This window comes from Rhinopithecus roxellana, chromosome 9 (assembly GCF_007565055.1).
Source record: "Rhinopithecus roxellana isolate Shanxi Qingling chromosome 9, ASM756505v1, whole genome shotgun sequence".
Lineage (NCBI taxonomy): Eukaryota > Metazoa > Chordata > Mammalia > Primates > Cercopithecidae > Rhinopithecus > Rhinopithecus roxellana.
Window position 1 is genome coordinate 58,276,366 of NC_044557.1, and position 25,301 is coordinate 58,301,666.

General features: G+C 35.2%; 2 protein-coding genes across 3 annotated transcripts in view; both read right to left on the minus strand.

Moving 5' to 3' along the window:
• RAD54B (RAD54 homolog B) overlaps positions 1-25,301 on the minus strand; it is a 100,673-nt gene that overhangs the window by 42,378 nt on the left and 32,994 nt on the right. Inside the window, exon 1 of one of the 2 annotated variants that reach the window (XM_030937655.1) lies at positions 20,223-20,672. The exons of the other annotated variant lie outside the window; for it this stretch is intronic. The gene's annotated coding sequence lies outside the window, so the exon portion shown is untranslated. Of the gene's footprint in view, positions 1-20,222; positions 20,673-25,301 lie in introns of those variants that run through there. 2 annotated transcript variants of the gene reach the window in all.
• On the minus strand, positions 15,709-20,626 carry FSBP (fibrinogen silencer binding protein). Its single transcript, XM_010358618.1, has 2 exons — positions 20,223-20,626; positions 15,709-16,415 (listed from the first exon to the last, which is right to left on the minus strand). The coding sequence occupies exons 1-2, from the start codon at positions 20,594-20,596 to the stop codon at positions 15,890-15,892; spliced, it is 900 nt and encodes a 299-aa protein (XP_010356920.1). The 5' UTR covers positions 20,597-20,626; the 3' UTR covers positions 15,709-15,889.

A 25,301-nucleotide genomic window follows, 5' to 3' on the forward strand; every position in this document is an offset into this window, starting at 1 on the left:
GTATATGCCCAAAAGAATAATAACATATGTCCACAAAAAAACTTGCATATGAATGTTTATAGCTAGGATTATTAATAATAAGCAACAGATAGAAACAAACCAAATGTGCAAGCAACTGACAAATGGATAAACAAAATGTGGCATATGCATACAATGGAATATAATTCCATCATAGAATAAAGTACTAATACATGCTAAAACACAGATGAACCCTGAAAACACTTACGCTAAGTTAAAGAAGCCAGTCACAAAGGCCATATATTTTAGGATTCCATTCATATAAAATGTATAAAACAGCAAAATCTTACAGAGACAGAAAATAGATTAATGGTTGCTTAGGCTGGAGGGTAAGGATGGGGTTAGGAAACAAGAGGGTAGTAGCTAAAGTTACAAAGTTTCTTTCTCAGGTATTGAAAATATTCTGCAATTGGCTGTTCTGATGTTGCACATGGGACTATATTAAAGAAACAATGAATTGTACACTTTACATGACTGAATCATATGGTATGTTAACTGTATCTCAATAAAGTTGTTTAAAACACACACACACAATGAAATAACACCACACATTGATTAGATTGACTAAAATTTAAAAAAAAAACAAAAAACTGACCACAGTAAGTGCTAGTAAAGATATAGAGTAACTGAAAATATCATATCCTGCTGGAAGGAATGTCAAACAGTACAACCAGTTTGGAAAACGGTTTGACAGACTCTTTAAAAGTTAAACATACACCTACTATAACCAGCCATTTACACTGCTGAGTATTCACCAAAAAAAAAAAAAAAAAAAAAAAAACACACAAGAGGAAAGAAGAAAAAAGAAGACATACGTCTTAAAAAAAAAAAAAAAAAAAAAAAAAAAAAAAACTTGTACATCTCCAAGCCAGGTAAATCAATCCGCCAAAAGCCTGAAAAATCTACTAGAATTCAGATAAATGGTATCTTCATTACTGGCATTCATGGATTTACAAAGTGACTCTTGGCTATCTTCAACCAGTAAATTATACTCAGAACCAATAAAGTATTTTTCTGAGAAAACATATGATTCATACCCAGTTTGAGTCAGCTCTGTCTGGCATGACCCAGTGAACTCTGATCAGTTCCTGAAAGGATTCAGACTGCTAGAACCCTGAACAGGAACCAAGAAGACAAAAGACTTAAGTGCAGCTCCTCCAGTTTTCTGACCTTCCTTCCCTAATGAGGGTGTATGGGTAACAGGTCATTTTTCAGATACTTTTTTGGGGGAAATGTGCTTCTAATGTCCCAGTAAATGTAGTGGATAGGTTTTTACTCTCCTCTTTTCATATGTTATTGTGGATATATTTCTACACATTATTAGTCCCTTATTACTGGGCTTTTTTTTTTAAGCTCTATTATACTCAATCTGCGCATCTCTGGTTATTTGTAGAAGACAAAGTCCAAGAAATGAAATTACCAGTCTAATGAATTTAAAGATTTTCAATTCCTGATTTAGACTGACAAATTTTTCTCCATGAAAGGTTGTATCAGTGATATTCCCACCAAGCAAGGGTGTCCACTTCATTACACCTGCGTTAGCACAAAACTTCACCTTTATCCATTTTTAACTATTTTATTTTTTAAATTTTCATACAGTAAAATAGACTTTTGGTGTACAGCTCTACAAATGTTAACACATGTATAGATTCACAGAACCACCATGACCACAATCAGGATATAGAAGTGTTTCATCATCCCAAAAGACTTCCTCATGCTATTCCTTTATATTCACACCCTCTCCCTACCCAAAACCCCTGCAATTACTGACATGTTTTCCATGAATATTGTTTTCTTTTTGAGAATGTCAAATAAATGGAATCATACAGTATACAACTGTTTCAAAAATGATTTCTCCCATTCAGCATAATATCTTTGGGATTCATCCCAAATTGTTGCCTGTATCAACAATTTATTCCTTATTATTATATAGGATAGTGACAGACAGTTGAGTTTTCAGCTTAATTTTGATAGCTTTGACTATCATAAAGCTTCTTTGAACTTTTTCTGTGAATTCATCTTTATCAATTTAGTTGGTAGAAATGGCATCTCCTTAATGCTGCAATTTGAATTTGATTAGTGATAGGACATTTTTAAATGTATCTTCATTTCCTCTTTGGAAGACGCTCCTAATTTCACATTACACTTAAAGAAGGTACCTGAGAAAAAAAGAAAAGATTCTCATCTCTTTAAAGTTTTAATCTGACCAGAAAACCCTCAACATTCAGTCAACATATTGCCAATATGTAGAATCTAAACCCTGAATTTTACTTAAAATATTTAAGTAAAAAATAGGCATAAAAGAATTTCAATTAGTAAGAACTGTTAAAATTAAAGCAAAAAGGTCGGGCACGGTGGCTCACGCCTGTAATCCCAACACTTTCAGAGGCCAAGGCGGGTAGATCACAAGGTCAGCAGTTCGAGACCAGCCTGACCAACATGGTGAAACCCTGTCTCTACTAAAAATATAAACATTAGCTGGGTGTGGTGGCAGGTGCCTGCAATGCCAGCTACTCGGGAGGCTGAGGCAGGAGAATTGCTTGAAACCGGAAGGCGGAGGTTGCAGTGAGCCAAGATCGTGCCACTGCACTCTAGCCTGGGCAACAAGAGCAAAATTCCATCTCAAAAAAATAAATAAAAATAAAATTAAAGCAAAAAAATAAATCTACTGAATTTTAATATGTAAAATGCTAATAAAATACATGGAACATAAGTGTTGACTGTGCTGGAATAATTAAGAATCCATTTAATATTTTCTTTAATAGGAGGTATTGACTAAGTTACGGGGCTGTTACAATATTTTAAATAAACCCACGTCATTTAAAAACTCCTCCCTCTTCTCTCACAGCCTGGCCCCCACCAAAACAAAAAACAAAAAAACAAAAAAACCCAGCAACATGAACAATTTAACAGAGTAAAATAAAAGAGGTTGAAATAAGCCCACTCACTTACTAGAAATTATTAAACACTTTACTATACAGTCATGTACCACACAACAAGGTTTTGATCAACCACAGACCACATATATGATGGTGGTCCCATAAGATTTTAATACCATATTTTTACTGTATATTTTCTATTTTTAGATATGTTTAGATACACAAATACCACTGCGTTACAACTGTCTACAGTATTCAGTATAGCAACATGCAGTACAGGTCTACAGTCTAGGAACCATAGGCTATATACCACATAGCCTAGGTGTGTAGCAGGCTATACCATCTAGGTTTGAGGAAGTACACTCCACGATGTTCGCACAATGAAATCACCTAGCAATGCATTTCTCAGAATATATCCCTGTCATTAAGCAACATGATTGTACTCTACATCAATATATCAACATGCTGTAGTAAAAGGGCCAAAGAAAACTTGATTTTTTTTTTTTTTTTAAAAGATAGAGTCTTACTCTTTCACCCGGGTTGGAGTACAGTGGTGTGATCTTGGTTCACAGCAACTTCCACTTCCCAGGCTCAAGCAATCCTCCCACCTCAGCATCCTGAGTAGCTGGGACTACAGGCGTGCACCAACAAGCCCGGCTAGTTGTTTTTTTTTTTTTTTTTTTTTTTTTTTTCGTATTTTCAGTAGAGACGGGGTTTCACCATTTTGCCCAGGCTGGTGTCAAACTCATGAGCTTAAGCGACTGGTCTGCCTCAGCCTCCCAAAGAGCTCTTAACAGGGTCACTCTTTGACTTCCTACTTAATAAACTCCTTTCTCTACAGTAAATCATGGGAAAAAAACATAGCATGGAAAAATAAGGTCAAGATTATTATGTGATATATTTCAGGGAGAAACATGTATTGCAGGAAGAAACACATACATAAAAAGAGAAGTTTTTGGCCGTGCAAGGTGGCTCAGGCCTGTAATCCCAGTACTTTGGAGGCTAAGGCGGGCAGATCACCTGAGGTCAGGAGTTTGAGACAAGCTTGGCCAACATGATGAAACCCTGCCTCTACTAAAAATACAAAAAGTAGCCAGACGTGGTAGTGGGTGTCTGTAATCCCAGCTATCACCTGAACCCTGGAGGCGGAAGTTGCAGTAAGCCGAGATCACACCACTGCACTCCAGCCTAGGCAATAAAGTGAGACACAGTCTCAAAAAAACAAGAGATGTTTTCATACCATAAGAAGCTGTCTACCCCATTGTTTCCACTTCAAGTATCCAAACACTCCCACCTCTACACTGCCTCTGCTTCTTCAAATTCCCAATCATTCCTCAACTGCTCCAATCTGGCTTCCAGTAGTCATTCCCCTGAAACTGCCCTGTTAAAGGTTACTAGGAGCTCTTCGTCTATAAACCCACAGGTTGTTTTTAGTCCTAATCAAAGTTCTCAAAAGCATTAGACAATGTTGACTTCTTCCTCCTAGAAATACTGAACTATACTTTTGTAGCTTCTCTAACATCCTTGAAATTTTCCTCTTACTTCTTTGCTTGCTTCTTCTTAGACATCTTTGCCAGTTCATACTTCATCTACATTTTATTTATTGGAGTTCTTCAGAACTGGCTTCTAGGCCATGTTCTCTCACTGTGCACCTCTTCTCTTTAAGTAGCCCATCCACTTCAGTGGCTTCAATGCCGCCCAGGTACTAACAACCTTTTTTTCTCCAGCCCAGATTACAACTCTTGATCTGCATATCCAGTTGCCTCCCAGACATGTCCACACATCTCATAAACATCTCAAACTCATCATGTCCACGTATCTTTTCTCCAAAAATTGTTCCTCCTTTGGTTTCCCCATGTCTCGTCCTTATTCAAGCCAGAAAACTGGAAATCATCCTTGACACTCTCTACTTTTTCAGTCCCACAATCAACCACAAAATCCAGACAATTCTGCCCCCCACCAGGTTTTCAGAGTTATATATTATATCCTTCTCCATTGCCTCTACTTTTTTCAACTCATCTCTGATCTGAATTTCGGTATTACGGCAGGGGCTTCCCAACAAGTCTACTGAGAGCTTCTTTTGCCACCTCTATTCTCTAAAACCGTTTTCCAAATTGTAGTTATCTATTTTTAAATGTAAATCTGATAATGTATCCCTCTTGCTTAAAATCTATGAGTCTTAGTAATCTGGAAGGAGGTATGCTATTTCCAGCTATATAGACTTTTTCCTGTCTTCTTCTAATGCCCTTATCTAAATTAACTTCTACTCTCTGTACAACTTAAATTTCCAATTGCCAAATTAGATCTAGCCACCCTATTACCTCAACATTATCTCAATAATTAGTTATGTAACAAATTATTTAATGTCAGCCTTCCCCAGTAACTTATAAAGTCCTGAGAGTCTGTTTCGATTTGTTCATCACCATACTCACAGAACAAGATGCTTTTCAAAAACTGCTATTTTGACTCTAGGTACATTTTGACTAAATGTTTATAAAAACATCTAATTAAAATACAATTATTAACCGGGCGTACTGGTTCACGCCTGTAATCCCAGCACTTTGGGAGGCTAAGTCAGGCGGATTACCTGAGGTCAGGAGTTTGAGACCAGCCTGGCCAACGTGGCGAAACTCCGTCTACTAAAAATACAAAAATTAGCCAGACATGGTGGTACATGCCTGTAGTGCCAGCTACTTGGGTAGCTGAGACATGAGAATCGCTTGAATCCGGGAGGGGGAGGTTGCAGTGAGCCAAGAACGTTCCACTGGCACTCCAGCCTGGGCAAAAGAGCGAGACTTCGTCTCAAAAAAAAAAAAAAAAAAAAGAAAACTACATATATATATACACACACATATATATAAATATATGTATATATATAATTATCTTTTAGTGTTATAGCTCTTTTAGAATTTTCCAGTTTTTGCCAATTCTAAATCCAGTTTCAGAATTTTCTAGAAAGCCCCCTCACACACAAAAAATTATATATATATAATTGTTAGGGGTGGTTATTCTGGGACATAGCAAATTAGTCAATATTTTCATAATACAAGTAGTCTAGATATAGGAGGCTATGTTCCACTATCCTATGTTGCCAATGATCTTGTTTTTACCTTTTGTTTTTACCTCTCCATTCCCTGCTTTACGGCCTACATAATTTTAAAAATGGGACTAATTGGGAAAAAGAATATGTATCAATGTACATATATATGTATTTATCTTAAAATTCATTTTCATTAAGAGTTGCTTTAGAATATAACTCTGTCCTCATTTCCATTATTACCCAATTTTTTATTTTCATTGACAAAGACTTGTTACTGGCCAGGTACAGTGGCTCACCCCTGTAATCCCAACACTTTGGGAGGCTGAGGCGGGCTAATCACGAGGTCAGGAGATCAAGACCATTCTGGCTAACACGGTGAAACGTCATCTGTACTAAAAATACAAAAAATTAGCCAGGCGTGGTGGTGGGCGCCTATAGTCCCAGCTACTCGGGAGGCTGAGGTAGGAGAATTGCTTGAACCCGGAAGGCAGAGTTGCAGTGAGCCAAGATAGGGCCACTGCACTCCAGACTGGGCAACAGAGTCAGACTCCATCTCAAAAAAAAAAAAAAAAAAAAAACTTGTTACTATCAGGATCATTTTCCAAGTACATTTATAACAAAGTTTCACTTGTTTATGTACCATATTATTTCATTGATCAGTGAAAACTTTTATGAACATGTTCTTTTATAACCATAATTTCTACCAAATGCAGTTTTACTGAGTCAAATTTTGCACAGCTAAATATTATCAGGATCGTATTAATCCAACAAGTTTTAGTCAAGAAAACTTACCAGTTTTTAGATAAATTTGTAGCTGTCATGGGTTAATCTTTGTTGTTTTACCAAGCCCAATCTTCCCAGATAAAGTTTTGAGGTTTTTAGCATTAACAAAAGACAGAATGCTTCCATTAGTTTTTGAACTCTAAAAAATTTTGCTGTGTGCAATTTTAGTCAATTTTAATTACTTCTCTTTTTGCATTATTTCTACCAGTAGCAGTCACTGTGCATTGAATTAAAAACTGACAAAATATTTCTGCATAGTTAAAATTTCTCTGTTTTTTATTAGGTTATCTAAGAGAAAAACATACTTCCCCTTTTGCCCTAAAGAGCGGGTAAAAAGAATGTCTTCATCAAAAGGCTGGGAAAAACATCCTGGAGTAAAATACTGTATTGTATTCCCAGGGTCTAAGAGAATAGCTGTTATGTCCAAGACTCTCCCTGCCACTATCCCACCAGCTCCCAGAAAAAATGATGAATGAGATAACTAAATTCTGATAATTCAGAAATTACTTACAAGTAACTTTGAAATACCATAAGATTCTCAGATATACACTTTTCTTTTGCAGAACAGCAGAAGGGCATGAACTGAGTTCATGAGAGAGAGACTGGCTGAGTTAGAGTCTTAAGTCTGCCTCTTACTAGCTCTGTGACCCTGGATAAGTTACTTAACCCCTTTGTGCCAGTTTATAAATCTATCAAATGAATATAATACTAACACTTACCTCACAAACCTACTGTGAGCAAGGATTAGTGAATATATGTAAAACACTTACAACAGTATTTGCCACAGAGTAAGTGCTCCCTTAATGTTTACACCATCAACGTTTGCCCTTGTCCCTTTCCCAATTACTCCCATTTTAAAAATTATGTAGGCCATACAGCAGGGAATAGAGAGGGTGAATAATTCCAAAAGGTAAAAACAAGATCGTTGGGAACATGGAATAGTAGAACATAACCTCCTATATCTAGACAACTTGTATTACAGAAAATACTGACTAATTTGCTATGTCCCAGAATAACCACCCCTAACAATCCCACTCTGTAATTTCTTAACTGTAAACTGGGTTCTGATCTATTTTCCCCTTGACCCTGTAATGTGCTTGCCAAATCAATACTAAAAAGTGGTCAGCATAAACAAGAGACTTGAAGGCCTATCTGCAAGATTCATAAGGCGGCTGGGCACAGTGGCTCACACCTATAATCCCAGCACTTTGGGAGGCCAAGGTGAGAGAATCACTCGAGCCCAGGAGCTCAAGACCAGTCTGGACAACATGGCGAAACTATGTCTCTATAAAAAATACAAAAATTAGCTGGGCATGGTGGTGCACACCTGTGGTTCCAGCTACTCAGGAAGTTGAGGCAGGCAGATTGCTTGAGTCCAGGAGGCTGAGGCTCCAGTGAGCTGTGACTGTGCCACTGTACTCCAGCCTGGGTAACAGAGTGAGACACCATCTCAAAAAAAAAAAAAAAAAAAAAAAAAATTCATAAGGGCAGGATGCTTAAAACCATGTTTTGATCAAGGGAAATAATGTCACTTAATATTAATAGTGGGCATTATCATCTTAATGAACAGTTCCCAAGCTTAGCCACTCTGGAGTTGAATGACTTAATTGTACATCTCATAAACCTAAGCCTTTAATATTCTTTTTCTTTTTTTTTTTTTAATTGAAACAAGGTCTTCAAGTTGCTCTTGAACTCCTGGACTCAAGCAATCCTCCCGCCTCAGCCTCACAAAGTGTTAGGAATACAAGCATGAGCCATCCCATCCAGCCTAATACTCTTTTGTTTAACAATTCTAAATACATTGTTTTCAATGGCACAAATGAAATTTAAAATGTCTCATATAATCAAATTCAATAAAGAATGTAAATAATCTTGCAGCTCATGTTTTGAGTTTTAAAATTACCAAAACCTACCACAATGTTTAATATGCATTAACATATAACTTCAATATAAATTTAAGATAGAAGATTTTTATTACACTAAAAAGCATACAAATATTAATATACAAATCCCTTCAAACTGATACTCAGTTTTCTTTATCTAATAAGAGATTGAATGTTAACTAAATATAAGTATCAATTAAGTATGAAGTAAACCTAGAAGATATTTCTTTGCATTAAAGATCATTTTCAGAATTGTTTTATAAGCATAGCAGAGACTACACATTTCATATTTCTTCAATACCTCATGTCAAAGCATATATGCAACTAGTACTAAAATGAAAAAACAAAAAACCAATAAATTACAATATTCCCAGGTATCTAAATTATCTGCCCAGCATTTTGAATACACTTAAATATTACAAAAATTATTCATCAATTTCAATTCTGACATTCCAATCACTGAACATGCAAAGGGGTTTTTTTTGTTTGTTTGTTTTGTTTTTGAGACAGGGTCTTACTCTGTTGCCCAGGCTGGAGTACAGTGGTGTGATCAGGGCTCACTGCAACCTCTGCCTCCCAGATTCAAGCAATTCTCCTGCCTCAGCCTCCTGAGTAGCTGGGATTCCAGGCGCCTGCCACCACGCCCAGCTGATTTTTGTATTTTTAGTAGTGACAGGGTTTCACCATGTTGGCCAGGCTGGTTTCGAACTCCTGACCTCAAGCGATCCACCCACCTGAGCCTCCCAAAGTGCTGGGATGACAGGTGTGAGCCACTATGCCCAGCCTTTTGCAAAGATTAAAAAAAATAAATAAATAAAAACTCATACCCTGTTGATGGAAGTGTAAAATGATATAATCACTTTAGAAAATGTCTGGCAATTTCTTAAAGGTTAAATCTATACGGTTCCCTAATCTAGTATTATGTCCATGAAAAACGTGCACAAGAATATTCATAGAATCTTTATACATAATAGCCAGAAAATATGGAAATTGCCAAGAAGTCCATCAAAAGATAACAGATAAACAAAAGTGTGGTATAGGTATATAATGGAATACTGCTCAGCAACAGAAAGCAATGTGCTACTAATAGGAGGATGGATAAACATGGATGAACATTAAAAACACTAAGATAGGTGAAAAAAACAGAAACAAAGTATGCATATTGTACAATTCCAATTATGTGAAGTTCTAGAATGGGCAAAACTTATCTATAATTTTTTTAAAATTAGGACAACGGTTGCCTGACGTGCAAGAAGACTGATTAGAAGCAGGCAAGAGAGAACTTTCTGAGGTGATAATGTTCTAAATCTTGACAGAGGTTTGAGCTACACAGTTGTGGATCAAAACTCACCAAATGGTGTATTTTAAATGTGTGCATTTCACTGTATGCAAATCTTACCTAAAAAACACACACGCACAAATAAATAGTGAACTCTAGTAATACTTATGCTGAAGTACTTAAGGGTAAATTATTCTAATTCTACAACTTGTTTTGAAGTAACATTTTTCCTTTAAAAAAAAGAACTGATGGATAAATATGTGATGAAGCAAGTATAGCAAAACATTCATTGCAGAATCTATGTGGTAGGTATATGGATACTTACTGTAACTATCTTTTAAATTTTTCTGTATGTCTAAGGGGTTTCTTAATAAAATATTAGGGAAAAAAAACTTTGTAACAGAGGTGAATTCACACATAAATTTTTTTTTTTTTTTTTTTTTTTTTTTGAGACGGAGTCTCACTCTGTCACCCAGGCTGGAGTGCAGTGGCCGGATCTCAGCTCACTGCAAGCTCCGCCTCCCAGGTTTACGCCATTCTCCTGCCTCAGCCTCCCAAGTAGCAGGCACCCACCACCCCGCCCGGCTAGTTTTTTGTATTTTTTAGTAGAGACGGGGTTTCACCGTGTTAGCCACGATGGTCTCGATCTCCTGACCTCGTGATCCGCCCGTCTCGGCCTCCCAAAGTGCTGGGATTACAGGCTTGACACACATAAATTTTAAAACAAAAAAGACCTGCTAGCAAAGTGGAATTATAATGATATATGCTTTAAGTTGTCTGGACTGATATGAGTGATATTTTTATTTTTATTTTTATTTACTCATTTATTTTGCTTTCCACTATTACAAAGCAAATGAAAACTAAAAATAAATAATATGTTCAAATTATAACTACTAGCTTTAATCGATATAAAAGATATATAAAAATATATTGAACAATTTCTCAAAATCGTATACAAAGATTTTGCTTGACTGTTAATGTTTAATTAGGTAGCATATTCTAAGAACTTACTCTTGTTTAAGTAGGCAACCATATTTCATCTAATTTTTTTAAGTATTAACAATCAAATTCACTGTCAAATATGTGATTTTGAGAAGTTGTGGCTCTTAACATTTGAAAAAAGAAATGAAATGTGATATTTAGATATAGTACATTGGCCATCTATTACAACATAATCATCTAAATAATGTATTTCAATTATATCTCATCAAAAAATTTTACCTCTACAGTACTGAATTATTTGTCTTAACGGCACACAAAAAAAGTACACAAATCAGTACAAAGCATTATCTTGTATTTAAAAGAACATGTGTTAACAAAGCATTTAACCATCATTATCTACAGTATATATTAAACACAATTTATTACACTCTAAGTTATTTAAACATGTGTATTTAAAAGTTGACATTACTCTAAAAGAAGGCACATTAAAAAAAAAACTCGTATTTTAAACATTTTCACATAAGTAAACATAGAACAGGGTAGAGTGACTCCTTAAAAAAAAGTGAAATAACACCAAGTTGATATCTCATTATACAAAAAAGAAAAATACTTGACCATTTTAAGAAATCTGGTATTCATTGGAAATGAGTTTCATTGACTTTTCTCAGGATGTCATTATAAATCAAAGCTAGTTTAGAAAATCTTAAGTTGTAACAACATATCCATTTACATTCATATGGATAAGAGAAAGATAGGAAAGTGGCTATCCGCTATCTAAATTACTAATGTATTGGATGAAATAATCTATTTACTTAGTATATTTCTCAAATGTAGTATATTTCTACAGAATCAAGTCTACATTTAAAAAACAAAATCACTCTTCTCTATGTTCTCCCAGCATTACATTTTGTAATGAAAACTCATGGCCCCCAAACAATTGTCTATGGTATGCAGGATGTTTGGTGGCTTAAGTGTATAGTCATCCCTCAGTATCCAAGGGGGATTGGTTTCAGGACACCCCCTACCCCATCAAGATCCACAGATACTCAAGTCCCTCATATAAAATGTTTGTATTCACATACAATTTACACACATCCTTCCATATACTTTAAATCATCTCTAGATTACTTACAATGCCTAATACAAATGTAACTACTATGTAAATAGTTGTTAGGATATAGGACAAGTGAGCCCCAAAACTGGGGCTTAGCCCAACTCCTACCTCAGTTATACTGCATTTTTAAATTTCGTATTACTTTTATTGTATTGTTATTTTTTTTTTGCCTCAATATTTCCAATCCATAGTGGTTCAATGTGCAGATGTGAAACCTGCAGATAGAGAGCCAAGTGTATATTCCATTGTACTAGCAAACTTGCCCCTATATATTCCCCTTAATGAAACTTGTCCTCAACAAAAACTGCTAATGTTAGTTGGTAAGCAGTCCCCAAACTCAAAAAAGTCTCAATATAAAAAAGAAGAAAAAAAAAAGGTTTGGTTCCAAATTACCCTAAGATACTCTGTAAGATAATAAACAGCCTCCAAAAAGGATTCTATGGTCAAATAAATAATTTTCTTTATACAGGAATTCTCATAAACTATACTATGTTAATCACGGTTGTACAAGAGGAGGTAGACAATGAGCAGAATTATATGCATTTAAACTTTTGCAAATTAAAAGTAAACAAGATTGACTTGGAGAAAAACAAGATTGACTTGGAAAAGTTGCTGCAGTAAACTCAGAGTGTGATTCTGGTGTTTAAAAATACGTTAAGGCCGGGCGCGGTGGCTCAAGCCTGTAATCCCAGCACTTTGGGAGACCGAGACGGGAGGATCACGAGGTCAGATCGAGACCATCCTGGCTAACATGGTGAAACCCCGTCTCTACTAAAAAATACAGAAAACTAGCCGGGCGAGGTGGCGGGCGCCTGTAGTCCCAGCTACTCGCGAGGCTGAGGCAGGAGAATGGCGTAAACCCAGGAGGCGGAGCTTGCAGTGAGCTGAGATCCGGCCACTGCACTCCAGCCTGGGCGGCAGAGCGAGACTCCGTCTCAAAAAAAAATAAAAATAAAATAAAAATAAAAATAAAAATACGTTAAAATAAGTTTCTTATTGTATACAGCCCCCAAATGCTAATGAATTGTGTCACCTAACACACTAAAGAAAAAGCAACCTTAAACAATGCTGGAGAAAAATATGACTGTAGCAGACTATGTTTATGCTATTTTATGGGCAGCAAAGGAATTTTCAAGGGCTAGCTTGTATATATATAATTTTTTCCTTCCACAATTATTTTAGAACCTAACCACCAAAAAAAAAAAAATCTTTTTTAAACACAGATCTCTTTTCTAGAAACATCTCACAGAATTAATTCCACAGAATTAATTCCACAGAACACACTTGGGAAAACTCTGATTTGCTGTAAAAGCCAACATTCAAATTGAACATTCACTATCAATTCTTAGTAGCATGCTGAAACTGTAAAGTGAATTACATCTCATATATGTGCTTTCAATAATTTAAAAAAATAAAGCTTACTACTGCCAAGATGTATTTAGTAGAATTATACTGGGAAACATTACCTCAAATTAAGAATTACAAGATTGATTAGACTCAAAGAAAAGTCATAGCACAGATTAAAGAGAAAAGGTAACATTATCAAAAGGATATAACATATTATATATTCAGGGCATCTTTATAATTAAAACAGTTAACTCTACCAGCTATAAAACACTCTTTTTAATCCAACCAATGAAATTAAGCAGTCAACATACTAAAATAGTACCTTAAAGACTTCATTTTTTTCTATTTCTATAGCCATAACTTAAATTTCTGATTTAAGTTCTTATACAATGCCTGTCCCTAAATGCCACTCCTCCTAAATCACAACTATAATCAAATTACTCCCCTAATGCAAAGCATTCAATGGCTTCCCATTGTACATTAAGTCTGACTCATTAAAAATAGTATTTAGGCTGGGCATGGTGGCTCACGCCTGTAATCCCAGCACTTTGGGAGGCGGGCAGATCACAAGATCAGGAGATCCAGAACATCCTGACTGACACGGTGAAACCCTGTCTCTACTAAAAACACAAAAAAATTAGCCGGGCATGGTGGGGCGCCTGTAGTCCCAGCTACTTGGGAAGCTGAGGGAGGAGAATCGCTTGAACCTGGGAGACAGAGATTGCAGTGAGCCAAGATCGTGCCACTGCACTCCAACCTAGGCGACAAAGCAAGACTCTATCTCAAAAAAAAAAAAAAAATTGTATTTAATGTAATTCATAATCTGGTACCAACCATCACCCAAATTTATATCCCTCAGTTCACTTTCAACTACTCTTTAACAAAAATTTTGAGACTAGCATGATTTGGGCACCAAGTAAGGTTCCAAAATACTCTGTTTCACTGGTTCTCAAACTTTAGCATGCATCAGAATTTCTAGAGGGTTTATTAAAAGAGATTGCTGACCCCACCCCCAGGGTTTCTAATTCAGTTGGAATTGGATTTACATTTCTAACAAGCTCTCAAGTGATGCTGATGCGGCAGGTCAGGACCCATACTTGGAAAACTATTGCTCTACTCCAAAGGCCACAAACTGGAAGCCCAATGGCTCAATGAGGCCCACTCACATGTTGTCTGTATAATGTTTTAAAAGCATTTTGTGTTATTTGCAAACATTTTTAAATTGGAAAATTCTGCATTAAAAATGCAGATTTCTGGTTTATTCCCACATGTGAAAATTCTGCTGGAGCTTAACAGCAGCTGCCCTACCTAGTCCAGGGAGATGTCCTTCCTAGTCCAGGATACCACAGCCCAAACTGACTCTCTCTACATTCACTTAAAATTACTGGCTCCCCACTGCATTTGTGCTTATACACTCAATCCACTTTTTCCCATTCCTCTTTTTTCCAGCTTCTCACTCTGGCTTCAAACATCCATGGTCCCCTTCACTGCTGAAATTCCACCCACTCCATTCTAAAACTTGGCTTAAAAATCTTTTCTCAACAAAGCCCCAGCAAAAATAGAAATTCTTAAGTAACATACATATTAGAGATTTAATATAAATTTAATATGTATGCTTTAAGAATTGAGGTTTTATTTCCATGAATACTAAAATAACAATACTTATAAAAAACATAAAATTTTAATTTTGTTCATTCTGATTTTTACCGTGAAAGAAATTTTTTCCAGAACAGGACATTTAAAATGAATTAAGACATGTCTTTAAATCACACAGCCAAAATATATAATAGCTTCAATGGAATACCTTATCTATTTTGCTGGAACAAAAATAGAGAGAGAATGGGGTAATTGATATAATTATCCTGATTTCACAACCTAACAATCTTTAAAGGCAATTTTAATGAAACAAATGTTTCTAATATTTAAATCTAGAGAATATTTTAGTGGATATTTACTTCTATCGAATAGAGAGAAGGAAATTACACAAAGAAAAACTGAGTGCTGGTCTCTGCTCTGCCATATATAGCTTTGTTACCCTAAGTAAGTCATTGAGTTCTCCCTGGACCTGTTTCATTACCCCTAAACTGCAGAGATGGAAAAAAGTGTTCTCCAAATATCTTCCATCTCTAAAATCCTAGGATTTACTCCTTCAAAAGATAAAAGCATAAAACCAATGTCATACAGACAAGCTTCTTGGTATTAGGTTAGTATAGCTCCTAAATTAGACTGACTTAAAAATCTCTAATTATAGCTTTCAAAGTTCTAACTAAAAATGTTAAAAAAAAAAAAAGACTCAGAACTTTGAAAGAATATGTGTTTGTTTATGTATTTGTGTATATCTTAGTGATCAGAATAAAACATCTTTTGTAAGGTCAACAATTAAACTTAGGGGGAAAAAAAAAGACAATAAAAACTATAACCATGCCAACCAACCAGTAAATTTTAGTATCTCGAAAGAAAATAATTAGAAAATTATATCAAAAAAGTTTTTCCATAATAGAGATTAACATTTTTCAAGAACGTGTATTTTGTTTCAGGATATTCCCAAATTAAAGTAATTTGGCCAAAATCAAAATTATCAAATTGCAAGATTGAAAAAAAAACTTAGAGACTGTTATATTCAGGTAGATCATGCCGTAAGCGAATTGCTTTCAGCTTCTCCACTTCAATTTTTGCTCTTAGTAGCTCTTCCTCTAGCTGCTGCCTTCTTTTCAATCCATCCCTCTTCTCCTGAACATACAATCCAAAATTTTTTTGATTTTCTAAAATTATCTGATGCTCCTCTTTCAACATTTGCAGGATCTGAGGATCATACCCTAATAGTGACCTAAAATGTTCACCACTCTCATGCCGAAAAAAATCATCTCTCCTTGGAATAGAAGATGGAGACGATGTCATTCTCATATCAACAGAGGAAAGTGAAGGCGACAAGGATCTTTCCATAACATGTACTAATTCATGTTCTTCTCTTTGCTCTAAAGTATCACTCTGTTGAGAATTTAAAACCAGTGGAGGAGGTGGTTTAATGTCTTCTTCTTGCTTCACCTCCACTGTAATAGCAACAGGATGGTGATCCAACATTACCTGTAGTGAACTGGTACCAGCCTGTGCCTCCTCATCCAAGTTTGCACTATAGCACACAAAAAAGCATTATAATATGTAAATCAAATGAAAAAAAGAGTATATTTATAGCATAATTTTATATTTAATATACATTAAATTATGAAGCTTTAAAACTATAAAGTTACAAAACAAAAAAAATCTTAACACTTGAAATACATTAAAGTGACTAAGATTGGGATTTCAATAATATATACTTAAAGATCTCCCCCATCCTTAACTTTAAAATTGTACTTTTAAGGGGCAGGAAATTACAAATATTATAGAAGGCCAATGAAGAAAACAACAAAGAAAAGTCAGTTTTAATGTTGTCAAACAGACCTCAATCTTTCCCACAACCCTAAGGTTTTTAAATGGTGTAAAGAGCCATTTAATGCATTCTCAGTCTTATTATCCCCATACCTTAGCCCTAGACTTTCTGCTTCTGCTCTCCTGGACTGATCTTAAAACCACCAAGGCCCATAACTTCTAAGAGGACAGTGAAAGGCCACCTATGGGAGGTACTATTTCTGCGTTTGCCCAAAAAATAAAACATAAAGATTGTATATGGCTTTGGGATATGCTCAACTACTGGAGGTTATCCTTTCTTATTTCAGATGCTTTTATCTGATAGGAAAAACTTCCCTTTTACCTATCCTGAACCGCATGACTCAATTGCTCTTTAAGTCTTTCAATCACTGGTCAGGTAAAGTTCACAAGAGCAACGGTTTTAATCCACAACTGCATACTCAGTACCTAGTAAGTACTGTACTTAGAACCTAGGAGGTGCTCATTATGTGCTGAATGACTAAAAAGAACAAACTAAATGATTTTTTTAATGAAACATTTTTAATGGCCTATACAGATATATTAAAGATTTATTAAATTTACACATAATTTCCACCAACTATGCATTCCTAATGGAGACAACTACAGCTTTAGCATAATTTAAACTTTAATATAACAAGTTATGATATTATAAATGCAATAAACCTTAAAATTATGTTTTATAAACATAATTTTATGTATAACGTGAAGCTGTGAATTAAGAATATCTGCTCCTTGAGGTTTTTTTTAAATTTATGCTTCTGCCTAATTTAAAAATAAAAGTTATAAAGGGAAATTAGATTATTGAACATTAATGGAAATATTTTATTTAATATTATTTAGAGAAGATTTTACATATAAGAAACATAATTAAAAGAATACATTCTACATGGATGATTAAAATGCTGGAACAAGTTCAAGTAGAATGCATAGATTAAAACTACTCATACATTACTTATTAATGGCATTAAATTGCCAGAAATATCAGATATTTATCTAAGAGACAAAATGAAACATATACATAGTATGTAATAAAAAAACTATTTGTAGATTATATAAATTCATTTTTGTTCTTGTCTCTGTATCATTTGATGATTTCCAAAAACAAAACAATTAATTATAAATGTAATTCAAAGTAGCAAGCTCTGCTTCTATTAATAGCTCTGCTAAAACCTGGAATGGGAAAAGGTTAAAATTGCATATGAAAATTAAGTTTTTAAAATCACATAATTACTATTTCAAATTAGTATGTAAAATAAGAGTATAAACATAGACATTATACTCCCAAGTAAATTAAAAATACGCCTTATATCTGGAACATTCCATTCCATTTTAGCTAAAACATTACAACTAAGGCATAACAATGTAAAAAGGAAGAAAAAAAGCTTTAGAGCAGGTCACAAAAATGACAGAGAAGGACTTGAGAATCAGAACTCTGAAGATCAATTTACAAAAACACAAAATAAAAACTGATATTAGGAAGAAGTAAAAATAAAGACATAAGTCAATGTGAGTTACCAAAATAAATAGCCTTACAAAACAGGTATATATTTTTAAGTATTTTAAACAAAGCAAACACTTGTATTTTCCTTATTAAAAAAGGAAGAGTTTGGTAAGATTAACAGGCATATTTATGTAGAAGTATAGTTAAGATTATAGAATAATTGTAAACTTCTGAGATTATTAAGATTCAAGGATGATGTCAATCAAATAAATATAAGTACATTAAATATATAGATTAAAGAAAGCTAACACAGATAAAATGTCAATGTAGACACAGTAACACAAGAATTTAAGAGGGATGTTTCTCATATTCTTCCCTTTAAAATCTAACAAATTGGTATTATTTAAGTCATAGGTATAGAAACGCACAAATCAACTCATTTTTATCAGAGAAATGTTGACATCCCAAAACATTTTTTTGTGTGTGAATACTGTAAACATACACACACAAATGGTCAAAATGTAACCAGATACTTGTATATTTATATATTGTTTCTCTTCTATACTCACTGTATTTTGAAAATATGCAACTAACTAAAATTACAGTTTCTACATGGAGTTTTCAAATTATAAAAACCTATACCTACTAACCAAAGGGTACAGTTTTATACCTGCAATGCAAAAAACATTTTTCTCCATGGTTCAAGGGGGAGAAAATTCTGCATAAGTAGCACAGTATAAAACAATTTTACTGTGTAGTTTTCTGGATATCCAGCTATTGGGATTTCATCATTTGTCATCACAGTGAACATTTTAACCAGTGGCCCCAAGAATTAATCCACTGTGCATTCATGTCCTGGATTCCCACTGGTGGTATTTTTTTACTGTGCTATCAAGTAGAAATAAGCAGCATCTGGTAAGAAGCTAGGCTCAAAAATACTTTCCTAGTAAATCACCAAAATAACATATGCATTTGGCTACAAAGTGGTTTTTTTCTATTTCTCTCCTAATTTCAAAGGGATTTCACAGTAATCAATAATTTGCTTATATAATGCCTCTTCCACCAATAGAAAAGCACATTGTGTAAAGCTTTGTGTGAAAGGCTCCTCAAACTAACAAGGAGTTTACAATTTGTTTAAATTACTCTAAATGGTTCAGAATAAGAATGTAGCTGCCATTTTTATATTTTGCCAGAGGTTACAATCTGAATTAGTGGCAAGATAATACTTTTGAAAATTCCAAGGCAAATAGTTACATAGAACACAAGTTTAACCAAAAAATTGCTTCTAACTCTAAAATAACCCAGTTGCTCTTAGGGGTATTTTAAAATTCATAATTTGATATCCTTGCAAAGCAGTAAGAGAAAGCTTACTCTTTCCTATATGATCCAAGATCAAAGTGAAACTAGACCATTAAGGAATAAAAACAAAAAAAACTTTTAATTTTATTAAGTAAACTGAATCCCTAATTAGGCATTAACTCCCTTCAGTTGCATTCATCTTTAAATGTGTTAGAAAAATAATTTAAACTGTCTTCATATACACAATCATGCCATTAACAAGTTTACTTATTGATTTTAGTTATATTTGTTAGTTAACACATATTCAGTAAGTGTAGACAATGACAATTCATAAAAAAGCAAAGGTTCCATTTCTCTAGAAACTGCTAACTCTATATAAATTTTATATAAAATTGAAAATTCCAGTGAAATGTAATATTAAAAGAGAAAAAAAGTATCTCTCAGAAGCAAACTAAATAATTTAATTTTAAAGCTTCAAAAGTTTATGAAGTGATGTCACAAATTTCATCCCACTTATTCCTCCCTAACCTTTACTTTTAGAAACTACAGGAGGGAAGGGGGAGGGGAAGACAGTAAAAAGTAGCTTAAATGCAACAGAAAAATTCCTCATAGCCTCACTTTTCTCTTTTTAAAAAATGCAAAACAAAGACACTATTCATTGCTCCCGTTGTGGGGATGCTTACTATGCATATCTCTATCACGACTAAGCCAAAGCCCAATAGATAGGAGGCGCCATAATTTTCCATAACAAAACAAAATAAAGCTTACCTTTGTATGTGGTTCCTGTCTCTTACCAGGCAAAAACTGGAAATCTGGGGAATCATCTCCATAACTTTCTTGGTTGGCTCAGAAATATTGCTTTTAAAATCTGATTGGGTATCTTTTTGCTGCAATAGCTCCTGTTTGGCATATTCTTTGAGCCTTTTGTAAAGGGTGCGTAGGCCCTGTGCTGTTCGAGGAGGGCGGTCTACTCCAATTGCATTATAGTTAACTGCTATGATATCCCAACATCTATTCTTTTCCACTATTACTGAATGTTTATTAGTGTGTTCTTCGAGAATTTTCACATATGGCTTCACAAGCTTTAGCAAATCAAGCTTTTCGGATAAGGTAAAATTGGAAGATCTAGCCTTTCCTACCATTGTTCTTTTCAAATTAAGTAGGCAGTTTCTGAAACCACCATGCAGCCTTCAGCTCTGCTCAGCTCTTTTCACAAACAGAAAAAGATCAGGCTTAACTAGGCTAGCCTCATTTAGGCCCACGCCTACAGGGGAGGGTTTATTAAAATTCCTCCAGCTTAAGCTGACGCAGGTTCAGGAAATCTGCTTAAGCCAAGCCTGACCTACATAAAGCTTCTCACTGAAGAAGACAGGAAGGCACAAGCAAAACACACTTGTGTATAAAGGGAACAGCTCGAGACAGGATTTAATACACAAAGGTCTAGAGATAAGCATGGAACACAGCTAAAAATTAGCTAATTTAGTGAGAATATCAAATTTCACACGTATGCCTAGCTGACAGACTGAACTGCATTGCAGTATCACTTTAATAAAAACAAAAGAGGAACTGTTTTGTGCTATTTGTTTGCAAATCCAGTAGACAGAAAACTAAAAGATATGAGTGGTGAATGCAGTAATTCCTAACAGAGCCTCTCATCACTGTTTCTGAGCTGAGTGTTCTCCCTTACAAAATCTGCATAATGCTGGACCTGCTGTCAATCAGGAATTGCATATCCCCTAGCTAGTTAGGTTACACCCAGACCCAGACTCCACGGTAAAGCTAAGCTTCTCCTTCATTTTACAGTCTACATTAGCCTCTGCATATTTTTTTCAGTTAAGAAAAAATTTTTATATAACATTCAATCTAAAAATCAGGTAAAAATCATGTTTTTAGAGCAATGGATTATTCTAGCCGTAATGTATGTGAATATGCTAGCCTGCCTTATCATGTGTAAAAAATCACTATTCATGGTGAGAAACAGTCTCCACACACGAAATCGCATTTGCTATTATAATAGAGCCAGATTTTTTATTTAGCTATATTCACACAATTTGGACTATGAAAGGAAACAGCTAGTATAGCCATTTTCAAGGCCACCAGTTTCAGTACTTAGAATATATTTGTTAACCCCAGTATGAAAATATGTGATACATAACAATGTAAGCAAGACAAACCTATTTTCTCACAATATACATGTTTTTCCAGATAGGGGAATAAATTAGAACATACTTGAACATAGTTCTATCCAATCAAACTATTACTGAACAACTGCGAAGTATTAAGAGGTGGGAAAAATAAATTTTTTAAAATTATTGACCACATATATAAATGCTCCCAGGCACTGTGCAAGACCCAATGAAATCAAAAGTGAATCCAGATACAGCACCTACCCAGGGAACTGTATTTCCACAGAAATGCTATAAATTCTCAATTATCTTGTTTTTCATTATTTTAACAACGGAGAAGCAAATTAAATATCCTGAGCTCTCATTGCGAGCCAACGTGTTAAAAGCTTTAAATGTATTATCTTTCAGAAAACAATGAAAGATTGCTGGATGTTCTATGGAATGCTAGGTGTTGTCTGGTATACCCTACTGAGTAATTTGATTCCATAATAGTTCTAGCCTTTCATTGTCTTTGAGCAGTTTTACAGCTCTGTAAATTGTAGAAATCAGTAATGCAAATGATTCTTGTCCATAGAGATGCAAAAAGAAAATCGACCTGCCCCAACAATGACTGGACCACAGGTACTCAAAATCATTCTAGCCTTTTCTGAGCTTTTAGAATATTAAAAGAGAACCAGAGAAAGAACACAGGGTATATACTTTATTTAGATAATTATTGTTTTTTTCAGAAGAAATACAGGTATTACAGAACACAGGGTATATACTCTAGATAATTATTTGTGTTATTTTCAGAAGAAATACAGGTATTATGTTAAGAATAAAATACTACTAAAATATGAGAAAATGTTCAATCTCACTAGTTATCAGGGAAACGTATACTAAAAATGATTTTCATTCATAGATTGGCAACATTTTTTAAGACTTAAAATGCCAAGAGTGAGGCCGGGCTTGGTGGCACATGGGTAATCCCACAGTTTTGAGAGGCCAAGGATCGCTTGAGCACAGGAGTTCAAGACCAGACTGGGCAACATGGAGAAACTCTGACTACAAAAAATACAAAAATCATCCGGGTGTGGTGGCATGTGCCTGTAGTTCCAGCTATTTGGGAACCTGAGGTGGAAGGATCACTTGAGCCCAAGAGATTAAGGCTGCAGTAAGCCATGATCATGCCACTGCACTCTAGCCTGGGTGACAGAGCGAGAGACCCTGCCTCAAAAAAATAAAAAAAGGAAACTCCAAGAGTGGATAAGGATAGAAGGGAAAGAGTACTCTTCTGTACCGTTGAAGGGAGTGTAAAATGACATTTTGGATGGTGATCTGGGAGTATCTACTAATATTTTACATGAGTAGGAAATCTTCTAAAATTGTGGTAATTTTATGTCTCAGAATCTACCTTAGAAAAATACTCAAAATGCACACGACAGCAATGAAGCATTCTATGTAGTTGCATAGAGTGGAAGCAATCTAAAAGCACATCAGTTGGAGTTAAAAGCATACAATACATTCATATCATGGTCTACTCCAGGCAGCATTAAAATGAAAGAAGCAGATCATAGTGTATTTGAATATATCATGCTGTTAACAAAAAGAGTCAAACTCTGTATAAAATATGTTTAGAGATTTATTCTGAGCCAAATATGAGTGACCATGGCCCAAGACACAGCCCTCAGGTGGCCCTGAGAACATGTGCCAAGGTGGTCGGGATACAGCTTAGTTTTACATATTTTAGGGAGGCATGAGACATCAACCAAATACATTTAAGAAATACATTGGTTTGGTTCAGAAAAGCGGGACAACTCAAGGCGGGGTGGGGGTGGGGTGGGGTTCCAGGCTATAAACGTTTTCTGGTTTACAATTGGTTGAGTTTATCTGAAGACCTGGGATCAACAGAAAGGAAATGTATGTTCAGGTTAAGATAAAGGATTGTAGGCACCAAGTTTTATTGTGCAGAGGACGCTCTCAGATAGCAGACTTCAGAGAGAGCAGGTTTTATACTGTTTATTATTAGACCTAAAAGGGTGCCTGGCTCTTAGTTGATTATCTCCTGGATCTAGAAAGGAAGGAAGGAAAACAAGGGGAAAGTAGATTATCTATAGAATGTGGATTTTTCCCACAAGGTATGGCTTTGCAGGACCATTTCAAGATACGGCAGAGAAACATGTTTTGGGGTAAAATATTTTTATTTTCTTCCATGTTACGCCAGAGTCAGACTGGAAAGTAAGTCATGATATACAGGGTTAAATAAAACCCATCTGATGAGAATGTATGGTTTATAGAGCATGATTCCTCAGACCCCTTAGACAGGAATTTGGGCAAGGTTAAAAAAAAAAAAATCAGAGCTTAGTCCTCAATGCAGACAGCACAAATTAGTGATAACCTATGTAAACTGTAATTGATGATTAATCTGAAATATTTATTACTGTTTTGATTATATTACAATAAAATTATCTTCCAGTTTGAAAATAGAATGGACAAGTTTTTAATTTAAAAAGAAGCTATACTACTGATGCAGAATTGAGTAGAAAATACTGTGCAGGGCTTTCTAAAGCAGACTATGAAAAGGTGACATGGATATAGTTGTTTAAAACATTACAAATATGTGTGTGAATGCTATGAATCACTGCCAGTTTATGAAACTGGTGAAAGAAATTGAATAATTTTTTTGTTCTTTGCCAATGCTCGTTGATGTAGTCATAGAGTTTTATGAAGAATCATTGTGCTGTCTAAGAGTAAAAAACTCAAACTGTTTTTCCTCTGCTCTCACACCACAACAATCAACATGGAAGACTTGTGTGACCAAATGTGTGGGAGTTTCTCCCCACATACCAAGCAAGAAATAAGTTCTGCAGTGGAGAGTAGCCAGGTACCCTCTAATTCAACTCCAACACTATCTACCAGGAGATAGTGTTAGATCTCAAAGATTAAGAGCTCAGTACCACAAACCCCACGGCCCCACCAGTCACAAGTCTGGGCATCCAGAACACCTCACCGAAAAGCTTCAAGTTGGGGTTCCCACAATCCCCTCTGGGTTCTATTCGTTTGCTAGAGTGGTCACAGAACTCCAGAAACATGCTTACCAGTTTATTATAAAGGATATTACAAAGGATACAAATGAACAGCCAGATATAAGAGATGCACAGGGCGAGTTATGGTGGAAGGGACACAAAGTTTCCATGCCCATCCCAGGCACAACCCCCAGAAACCTCCACTTGTTCAGCTATCTCGAAGCTCTACAAACACAGGGCTTTTGGGCTTTTTATGAAAGCTTCATTACATAGGCATGAGTGGTTAAATCATTGGCCACTAGTGATCAATTTAACCCTCAGTATCTCTCCTCTCCCCAGAGATAGGGATGAGGCTGAACATTCCACCCCTCTAATGGTGCCTTGGTCTTTCAGGTAACCAACTCACATCCTGAAACTACCTAGGGGCTGTCAGCCATCAATCAATCACTAGCACACAAATAGACATTACTTTGGAGGTCCTAAGGATTTTAGGAGTTGTATACCAGGGAAATGGGGTCAAAGGCCAAATATATATTCCACAATATCACATATTATTAACTTCAGTTGGAGATTTTTGTGAAACAAAATGCTTACAAAACAGTCAATAAACAAAGGCAAAAAAAATCAGCCTAAGTGTCCATCAATGCATATACACAATGGAATATTATTTAGTTATAAAAACTGAAATCCTGTCATTTACAGCAACATGGATGGAA

Excerpts from the sequence above, each read along its gene's own strand:
- FSBP (XM_010358618.1), bottom strand. The coding sequence starts at position 20,596 with ATGGTAGGAAAGGCTAGATCTTCCAATTTTACCTTATCCGAAAAGCTT. Across the intron at positions 16,416-20,222 it reads GACAGGAACCACATACAAAG|TGCAAACTTGGATGAGGAGG; the intron begins GTAAGCTTTATT and ends TGTGTGCTATAG.